This window comes from Numenius arquata, chromosome 1, assembly GCF_964106895.1.
Source record: "Numenius arquata chromosome 1, bNumArq3.hap1.1, whole genome shotgun sequence".
Lineage (NCBI taxonomy): Eukaryota > Metazoa > Chordata > Aves > Charadriiformes > Scolopacidae > Numenius > Numenius arquata.
Window position 1 is genome coordinate 118101794 of NC_133576.1, and position 10956 is coordinate 118112749.

General features: G+C 41.6%; 1 protein-coding gene across 1 annotated transcript in view; it reads right to left on the reverse strand.

Annotated features, from left to right (window-relative positions):
- The window catches only part of MTUS2 (microtubule associated scaffold protein 2), a 191024-nt gene extending 180274 nt beyond the window's left edge, over window positions 1-10750 (reverse strand). The window contains exons 1-2 of the mRNA XM_074152517.1: window positions 8465-10750; window positions 2227-2467 (exon numbers count right to left, since the gene is read on the reverse strand). Coding sequence (XP_074008618.1) covers window positions 2227-2467; window positions 8465-10750 — 2527 coding nt within the window. The remainder of the gene's footprint in view (window positions 1-2226; window positions 2468-8464) is intronic.
- Window positions 10751-10956: the final 206 nt, after the last annotated feature.

Here is a 10956-nt window from a genome sequence, read left to right on the forward strand (position 1 = left end):
CATTTCACAAGGAAAATAGAAGGTGAGATGACAGAAGGGAAACAACGTGTCCTGGGGTGGACAGTGAAAAACTAGAGATATTAGCAACCTCTCCAGAACAAGTCTTGGGTAATTTAAAATCAATAAAAACAGTCAGAGCCACCTTTTGGGATCCTGAAAGAGATGGTAGACAGATTATTGGACTACCATGAGTTATCTTTAATAGCATCTTTGAAACAGCAAGGTATCAATAGACTAGAGAGAAACAAAATAACAGTCGTAGGAAGGAAATTATGGAGAGCTATGAATTAAATTTGTCTAAAGCAGACAAGGTCCAAGAAATAATCAGTGATAAGAGAAAAAACCCCAACTTTTGAGAAACAGGAAAACTTTAGGAAATAGGAATTTTAGTGGAATAAGAATCGCACTAACAGCTAGTGCAATTTTCTCATGTATACTTCCCATTCACTGGCATTTTTAAAGCCAGGATTATAGACAATAAATAGGACTGATAGGCTGATACTGTTTAATATAAGAAGACAGTAAATGAATACATACAAGACAAGTTCCTACATGGATAAAAAATGGCTAAGGAAAAGTCATGACTGCAGTCATCATGATGCAGGATAATTAAACTGGATGCATAAGAATCAAGGCAACGTCCATTTCTGAGGATCAGAAAAGAGAGCGGATTTGTTAACAGGTCCTGTTCATATATTTCTCTCATATCTGTGTCCCAGACTGGCTCCTGTTATGCAACTGCTTACCTTACTCATATCCTGAACTTGCAGCCTCTTGCAATTGCATTGAAATAGAAAATATGATCCAATTGTTTGCTGCACCGGTATTCCCATGTTCAGTGCTGACTGAACTCAATTTACAGGGCTGAACTGGCATTTACTGCCCAACGTGCAAGCTTGGAGTGTCTCACAAGTCACACACAGCTGAGCTTCATCAGCTTCTGATAATGGCATCAACATAGATAAACTCCAGATGCAGGGCCGAATAGCAAAGGATCGTGGCAAGAGGCGCTGTGTTACAAAGAACCTTGATTTTCTGATAATCCCCAAATCCTGGCAATCTGTATTACTGACTAGTACCATTCTCTCAGGTAAGTCAAGACACTGCCCCATACCCGTTCCACATCTAAATTCCTTCTGCAGCTTAGTATAGAGAGATTGACGCTGGGGAGAGAGAGTACTAGTTTCCAAATACCAGCACGGAGGAGAAGACCCCACGTTCACTCCAGATAGAAGAAGAAGGAATATTGCAATGCAGGGAATTGGGTGAAACTCTAGGGAAAATTTTTAACTTGAAAGCAGGTAATGCACTGGAGCAGCCTGCTTTCAGACGTTGCAGGATCTCATATTGAAGGTTTTTATAAATAGTTCTTCATGAAGAAGTTAAATAAACAGCTATCAGAAGGAATCCCGGCCTGGGGCAAGAGGAGGGACCATATGACCCCAAGTCATTACTTAACTTTATCCCTTATGAGTATGTTTTAAAAATCTCTGCAGACTTGTAGGCTGTTAAGCAGCTGCTATGTTTCACTCTGGCAATGACTAATTTTCAGTTGTCTCTGAACTTGCTGCTGTTTAAATGTATGCTGTTAAAACCTCCAAGCTTTTCCAGGCTGTCAAGGAGTGTCCTGTAGAAACAATTATTATCTTTGTCTTGTGGCATCATACGCTTCTCCTTCCAACCCTGCTCTTGCTTTTCACTCCTCTGTAATTCTGCCCAGGGTCAAGCAGAGCTGGGCAGCAGCTGGGAAGAAAAAGGCATTAGAAATGTTGTCTCCAAAGAGGTGTGTACCAGGGTTTCTGGGTATCAAGATCTCTGATGGCACATCTGAACACTGTCAAGGCTTTCAGAGTACAATATGCTGGGGAATGTCATATTCAGATTGAACAACGGGGTCTTCATGATGGAAGAAAACATCCCATTATCTTTGCAGGACAAAAGCAAGGATTTTTCAGGCATGTACAAGGAGGAAGAAGATAAAAAAGAACACACTGGGAATTATTACTAAAATTTATTCTCCTTCTTTGGCAATGACCTGTTAAACAACCTTTGTGCAAGTCCCAGACTCCCTAGTCAGTCTTGCCTCAGGGTAAAAAGACACACCTCAAAGAGTGCTGTTGGAGCTTTGTAGTATCAGGTCAAGATGTTGCTCATTTTGTGATATTTCTGTCTGAAAAAAAATCTTATTGGTGACTACACTTAAAGGAAAGAAAGTTCATACTTTACCTGAAGCATCAGGATGATAGAGGCTAGGTGCACTTGTTATTTCTCCTTGCTGATGGAGACAGCTACCTGAGGATCTTTGACTTGCAATGAGAATCCTGCTTTTTGCAGATGGTAACCTGGACACTGCACCCAATCCTAACTGTGGCTTGAGTATCATGGCAGATCGATAAAAACTTGGTGGGACCTCGTAGTGAGTATATGGTGGAGGGCAAAATTCATCTTTCGCAGGCCTCTCCCCAACCTACAGAAAAATCATTAATACAGATATTATACAATAAATCAATAAACCCAGAAAATATGGAGCTCTAAATTGCTTTAGAGGCTAATTTTCCCTCCTAGTGAATTTGGGCTTCACAGCACTGCAAACTGATCATCACTTGGAAAAAGTGATGATCTTACCATGTGAATCGCTCTCCACAAATCCACACATTACAGTCTCAAAATCCAACCAAACCCAAATAAAGAACCGATCTTTTCCCAAAAAGAAAATAAACAAACAGAAGATCTTAGATTAGTGAAAATGAAGTTCCTTTTAAGTCCCGAAAGGTGATATTATTTACAGAAGTAGATATACCAAAAGAGTGTGTAGGTAGAATTTTTATTAGAAGTTATTTATAATATTCTTACTGAGATACAATTGGGGGGAAGTTGGTTTTAACTTAGATAGTTAAAAATAAAGCTGAAGGTATTTTAAGCTCATTTTATCAGAGAAATGGTACTGTCAAATCATTTGTGTGAGAAAAAAAAACCTTTTCATGTTCTTACTGCAAAATGTTCATTGTAATCTGTACCCCTGAAGTTCCTGAAAAGAGACCCAATTGTGGAGGTAGGCAGATTTCTGCACGTTACATTTTCAGGGGGCTATTGAATATTCCAAATCAGAGCTATAAAACCCAGCTGCCCATTTGAACTGGAAAGAAAAAAAAAAAAAAAGAAGAAAATTTGTAGATGTGAAACATTTATTATTTATCACAAAATAGATGATGTTTGCTAAAATCAGTGACAAATCTCTCAGTATTTTAATAGGTGTATACTGTGAGGACAACACAGTAAGTCCTCAGTTGAAAGCATTTCCAGCAAACTGGCTTCTACTGGGGAACTTGCAGTCAGGAAATGACCTGGTTCCCCAACTAAGCCCTTGCATTTTTCTATTTTTCTACACTCAGGCTGAACTCTGACTCCCACCTCGCTGTGCTCTTCGTGACTCAGGACAAGAGTACAGAGCAGTGTCAGTAGCTTTCATCTCTCTCATTTGCAAAGAACCATTTGCTCTTTGAGGCGGAGTCCCACTTCTTTACCATTTTCTTCTAAAGTTTAGAATCATCATAATCTAGTAAGGACCCATGAATATTTTTTCAGTGCATCCCATTTAGGTTAGAGAAAAAAATGGCTTAGGAAATAGGAAATCTGAACTATATTTGTTTAAAAATTAATCAAAAAAGTGCCATAGGCTACCTAGGAAGAGATGTAAATGCCAATTAATTAACTCTGCTGTAAGTTATGATGCATATAATATGCCAAATCAATTTCTATTTAGCAATTATAAGCATTTAGAATATGCACTTCAACATTGGCTATAAAAGCTTTGATCCTAGCTGCTTCAAGAGCTTTAATCCTAATTTAGCAAATCTTTAATATGCTAAAAGAGGCAAGATTGGCCTTAAACATAGAATCTTTGAAGCCTCTGCACAGGAGCTAGAAGGGCAGGTGTAACAAACACTGAGCATTATATTTTTGCTTTTTGTTTTTTCCTTTGTTTTCAGTCCTATTTCCTGCCATTAGATATTCCTGTTTCCTTTTTTATTATACTCCTGTGACCTATTTCTACAAATCAGGATGCAGGTTTTTACTGTATAGATGCTTCCCTAGGCTTGGACTGCAAATGTTTAGCTTCTTATTTTCAACTTCTGGATATGAGATCGGTTTCCTGCACCAGATTCAGTTATCTTTGCTCTCCCTGATGAATTTATTTCAATCAGATTTCATTACACAATTCCCCTCATTTCATATTTAACTGGCAGTGAATATACCAATGCCAAGTACTTCATCTAAGGAATAGAGAAAATCTTTAAATATAGAAACCACACACTTTTGATAAACTGGGTCAGCTTAGCCAAACCTTCAGTCACCTCATTTTTTTCTTTATTGACAGTATGCTACAAATAATACAGAAGAGCAGCAAACATGCACACAAACCAAATCAATCATAAAATACCTTCTCAAGCTGAGAGAAGCGAGAAGGATTTATCCACCTATCTCTTGAAGACCCCAATTTGGGGGGACATAAACTTGCTATGAAAACACACTCTTTTTTCTTTTCTATTTAAGGGTGAATTCATGAAGTGTATAATTCAACTCATCACAACAGAATTGTATGCAATTATTGATAATAGGGCCATTTTAAAGATCTTCAGAAAGATTTGGATTAATATGAGACGTGTTAGCAACCTGTACTAGATTTTTGTACCAGGGACTTTTAAAAGAAATGATCTGTTGCAGTCTGCCAACTGAAAAGAAGCTCAGTTCAGAGTTTTATTGTTTGTGGCTGTCTGCTCGTTCCTCACTCACCCCATTTAATGAACTTGTTAGAAAGAGCTGGAAAGTCTGCAGCAAATACTTGGAGTACACAGGAATATCCACAGGCTGGGTAATCCTGAGCAGAGCTGGCAGCATGGCCAGCAGGTAAGGATGCCCAGCACTTTCCTTTGTGTTACTTTGTTTGTAACATCATCAAACATTAATGCCTTAAGCAAGAATTTTCTTGTCAAGTGCCTGCTTCAGGCAACTATTTGGGAAAAGACTTGGCAACATCGGTTCAGGCAGTTCCAACAATGAGATTAGGGAGAAAAAATTGCTGGTTTGACTACGTATAAAACAACTCCCCTTACCGCTTTTTCCCCTACAGGCCTTTCATTTCAACAGGCTTTAGTCCATGCTCTCTGGAGCAGAAAGATGTCTGTGCTGGAGAACGGACCCAAAAAGGTGGTTGAAAGGGGCAGGCGCAGCCTTGAGGAGACAGACAGGAGAGCTGGTGATCAGCAGACCTCTTTACAGACCTCCACCAGAACCAGGACTCTTGGCAGCAGCCATATAGTAGTGAATAAAGTGAGCCAAGGACCACTCTCTGGCAATGCACGTACCATATCCGTAAGGGTAAACTCGCCCTGCACACCAGGCTGGTCTCACCCTCATCCATGCTGGTCCTTGGGAACAGCCTCTGGGTGAGCACACACTGGCAGAGGTGGACACTGAGCTGGGGAGTGTGCTCCCAGTCCAGCAGTATGGGCAACCTTGCATGAGTCTTGGAGGCCATGCCCTCCCGCTGTTCAGTTCACTAGCACAGCAACAGCCTTCAGTTCCCACGGTTTGCTCTGTTACTTCCCACAGAGGTAACTGGGAACGCAGAGTGGCCACAAATTCCCACTGGTTCTGACTAGAAGAGGTTGAGGTCCATGTTGAGATGGGGAGCCCATGTTGTGATGGAGCATGTGGACAGCAGCGATTTGTTCTGGACAATGAATGGGTTTTTTTAAAGCATTTCACTATGAGGGTTTTTTTTTTTTATGAAGACAGGCATGACAGATCTACCTCCACACCATGCTGAGGTTCCAAAGAAAAGCACTCAAGGAGCTGCCAATGCCACAAGCAAGGCTGCTCATTTAACCTTAACTCAATTCCGTTAGGGATGCAGTCTCTAAACACAGCTGGACTGCCTTCACACCTGAGCTGGGATTTCTGTCTGAGCTGCCCTTAGCACAGGCAGCTGAAGGAATCCTGCAGGCTCCCTGCTGCATGGAGGTAGCCCTCGAGTCTTCCTCAAACAGCTCTCTATGCCTTGCTTTGGAGTCTCCTGTCTGAGACAGCACCTTGCGATTTTTCCGGCTCATGGCACCTAGAGGGGTATTTAATTGTTCCCACCATTTAGCTATCTGAAGGGTCCTTAGAGATTACAGGTCTGACTGATACCAGCTATTAACACTCCCTATCATAGCTATGTAAAGAGCTATAAAATGCTAATCAAAGCACTCCAAAGCCCAAATTCGATGTGTGAAATAGGGCAGACTGGGATTTTTTTCCCTCACAAAGATAATGCAGCATACCCATCCTTGCCCTAGTGTCTCCTTGTCTCCAAAATCTCTGAGTCTTCAATACTATCCCTTCACCAGGGTGATTTTGATCTATCTCAACCCATCCTAAATACTTTATTTTACATTACACTTCAGTAATCTGCTATGAACCCGTACTGGGCACAGCTGCTCTTCTAAGCATCTGTCCACTTCCATGGATCAATCATTTTCCTTTCACTTGATCCATTCTGGATCTAATACCCTTTGCTTCCCCCCAGCTATCAGGCAACTAAGGTACTTGCTTTTAGCGTAGAAGCCCAAGAGAGCAAATCGCATCCCCTGCTATCAGCTCCTGACTCCTGGGCTAATGCAAACTCATAACACAAACTGCAGTTTGATTGACTTTTCCTTCCCAGCCTCTCCTCCAGGCGATCCAGCTTCTCTAAAGAAGCAGTGTGCTTGGGTTCAAACCTTCCCTTGTTGAAAAACCCACCCAAAGTCATATTTCTTGGAAGAGTGGGGGAAGATGCTTTGGATCTTCTCCAGCCCATGTGTCCTCCTTGTAACCCTAGTCTGGAGTAAATCATGCTGCAGACTTGTCACAAACTGAGACCTTCTCATGTTAAGAACAGCCCTCAACGGTGCACAGAAATTGGTCCTTTGCTCCCAGATGTGTCTGCTGATCCCACCTACCTATCTGAACCCTGCCTATTGTCTTCAGAGAGTCACGTCACCCTATAAACAGCCAAAGAGTTGTACAGTCTGGGTTATTTTGGCTTTAATTTCCATAGCAATACATTAAACAGTAATAACCTAGTAATTTTCCCTCACCTTACAACGAGACTGTGAAGTTATACTAATAATGGCTGGCATAGACAAGCTCACAATGACTTTAATAATTCCTCCTCTGGGAGCAAAATATAAGCATCAGAGCTGGAAACTGAAGTTAGAGGGGAAAGGGCAGTGAGCACTGTCCTTTCTGTATTTGGGATGAGATGGTGCTCAATGAATAGAGCATATAATATACAACAGACAATCCATGATCACTTCAGCAGGTTGCCTGTTAACATGCCACAGGGGCCAATCTACACTCACATATGATCCCTTAATTTGGGTATTTGCTGGCTTTTGATTGTCAACACTGTCACCAAATTTGGTGGTGGCTATTTCAACGCTGGTTCTTGGATAAATACTGTATGTAGAATGAGGCAGGCAATAAAATAGCCTCAATAACACCACAAGACACACAGAAAAAAAAAAATGTTGTTTTTTTTTTAGAAGACTGGTTAAAATGAAATACACTTGTGTGATCTTCTTTATTTATATAAAATATTTGGTTGTTGAGCTGCCACAGGTCCCAGGCAGAAGAGGCAAGGGCACATTGCAGACCTGAATGTACCTCCCTTTCCCCTGTCCTTTCTCCACCTTCCAAGCAAGGTCAACCTTCCTCCACCATGCTCACCTCCCGGGAGGGATTTCAGAGAACCAAGACTCCTGCCCAACCCATCAAGGTGGAAACACAATGCAATATCAGGACCCAGAATTGGCCAGAGGGACTTCCATCACCTTTTGGCTACTCGGGAAGGCTTTCCAGGGAAAGGAGATTTCTTACTTAAGATGTAGGTTAATATAACACATGGCTTTAAAATGAGTCAAAAGTAAATCTTTTCCCACATAATATATATAATTTAACAGGAGCTCTGATAGTCCCTGGATTTCAGTACAGCTAAACAGAATGGAATTAGTTTAGATCTCTAGTGCTCTGTCTGCAAAAACCTGCCAACATTCCCATTAAGGAGGAAAAGTCTCTGAGGGCAAATTACATTCATTTCCCAAAGCTATTATTTGGGGAAAAAAAAAAAAATACATTTATGGATGAATTCAAACAACATGTCTTTTCCTTTCTAAACATCCCTATTTATACTACTAGCAGGTGACTGTTTGCTGGGAAAAACTGGAGGAACACAGTGACAACTTCCAGTCACGGATTAGACATCGCAACAGGGTCAGTGCCAGAAACAGTTAAGTAAGTTTATTTCTAATGATCACACATTGCCTTGATTTCAGATTTATTTCTTACCTGAGGTTTGAGAACTAACTTCTGGCAGCAACAAGCAAGCAAATGATCACCACCTGGCATAGAAAAGAGGCTGTCAAAGCTGCCTCCTTACCTCCTGCAGAAACTTCTCGCTCATCGGACCGAAGTGATGGCCTGGGGGCCTAATTCCCGACACCACCAGACCAGAACTGAAGAGTCTTGGCTTCTGGAGGTCAGGTTTAAACTTGTCATACAGGATGCTGGGGGGCTTTGCCTCCCCTCCATTGGATACCTTCTGCTCCGTAGAGATGGGCATGCCACATGCAGGGGTACCGAAGGGCAGGCCTGCTGGTGCAAACGAAGGCTCAAGCTGCTCTATGGAACGAGGGTTTCTCCTAATGTATGTGATGATTTTAGGTCTCACAGGTTTGGGCCTGGGTATGGCAGGTTTTATCTCAATGCTTTCTTCCAGTTTTTCACTGCAGTCACTGTCCACATCCGCCTTATCTGTGAGGGAGCCCTTGGAGTGAACCAGGATAGGTTTTGGGATGGCGCTGCTGCAAGCAGTCTTGATAGGCACTTTAGGGGATATGTTTAACAACTGCGTACTGTCAATGGGAGGTAGGACTGAGGAGGGTGACAGTTTGTCAACATGAAGTGCATAAAGGTCCTTCAAATTACTGTTTGATAGTGTGGGCTGACTATTAACATCCAGTGTTGCCACTGGGCGCGCAGGAGTTGGGACACATAAAAATGCATCAGCCTTTGCTGAAACCTTACAACTCTCTGGTGCTTCAACTGGAGGATGCTTCTGTGCATTAGCTGTCTCTTTACTTGGAACTGAAAAGCTCGAGGTTTCTGGATTGCTGTCATGGCTGTCAGGTTGTTGGTTTGACACTGCCTCTGTACTGCACGCCCCATGCTGATCTGAGAGATCAGAAGCAGGCACAGCAGCATCCTCGGTGTTTCCTTTGACTAGCGTCACTTTATTCTCATTAAATTTCAAGGGTTTGCTGTCAGGTAGATTAATGTTATATGTAAGAGATAGCTGTTCACCAACTGTTTCAGCACAACCTGTGTCAACTTCATGTAAATTTTCATTTTTTCTAGGTGTCACTTTGCCACTGGAGTTACTGTCGCAGGTGAGTGGGAATACTGTTTCCACTTCTTCATCCGTAAAATATTCCTCACCAACCTGGCTAGTTGCCCTTTTGTCACTGTCATTGCTTCCTCTTCCCTCCCCATGCATGGTGGTGTTATCACTTAGCAATTTGTCATTAGGGTAGGTTACCACCTGGCTTGACAAGGGATCCTCTACTTTATTACAGACGTCTTGAAAATGGGATGCTTGTAATTTTGATGCATCAGACCCAGAGCATTTCTGTTCCTGTGTTGCTCTATTTTCATCTTTTTGACATCCCAAGAGCTCTACCAGCATAATTCTCTCAATCTTTTGTTGACATGTATTTTTAGATTGTAGAGAAGGTGCAGTCTTAAACTCCAGTTTTTTACTTTTATCACCCTGACCTAATTGTGCTTCTGATTTACTAGCAATCTCATTGAGCTTAACAGTTGAATGTTGAGAATGAGAAGTATGCAGTGTGCTTTCAACGTTAACATTTGGTACATTTTCTGGTTTACTTATTTTCTTGTTCCCTGAGGTAGATGGTTTGGAATAAAATACAGTATTTTCCTCTGAGGTATTGTCAAGTGGATGAAACACCATCCCAAGAAAATGATCCGTGGATGTTTTTTGTGATTTCTCTGTATTTCCTATCAAATGGTGCGACCTGTCGATGGAGTCCAATGATGCAGAAAGCAGACGTTTACACGACACACGGCTAACAGAGTCTTTTGCAAATGTTTCAGACTGAGGAGAGAATTTACTTGGTCTTCCCAAAGAAAGCCTTTTTATTCTCTCCATCTCTGCAGTCCTGGGTATTTTACCCTTAGAAAAGTTCTGGGTGAAGTCAACATCACCTTTGGAAATAACCTCCAGGTTGGCATCATTTGTGCTGCTTTTTAAATTGGACAGACTTTGTCCTCGGCTAATCCTGGTATGCCTTGATATATCCTTAGCTTCGCTAGTCCTGCAGTCTTTCCCCATTTCCCTGCTTGTGGTGGAGGGCAGCTTACTTTCCTGTACACCAGTGTGACAGGTCCGAGAGTCTTTGAAGGTCAGAAGTTTACTCTGCTCTGTATTCAGATGAGTAATTTTCTCTGATCCTCCAGTGTGTATATTCCCATCTATCAAATCACGTTTCTTAACATCCCTTTCAGTGGTTCTAACTTTAGTCACAATTTGGTTGGCATTGGGATCCCCCACACTCACTATGCTTTCATTATTATTTTTTATTTCACTGCAGTTATCCTGAAGCTGGGCATAGCATGACTTGTTTGGGATTAACGGGGCACTCATTTTGAAGCTTCAGGTGACTGCTTTTTTTGCCAGTCCTAATTAAAGAGAAAGCTTTTTTTTCCCTATCAGGTTAACTATTATGCATGCTTCGGTTAGACATTTAAATAATAAACTGATCAGTAGAAAATTCCTTGTCAGAAAGCTTGGAGTCTCTTGTCAGAGTCACATTTTTGTGCTGCTCAGTTGTCTTTCATGCAGTCTCTGGA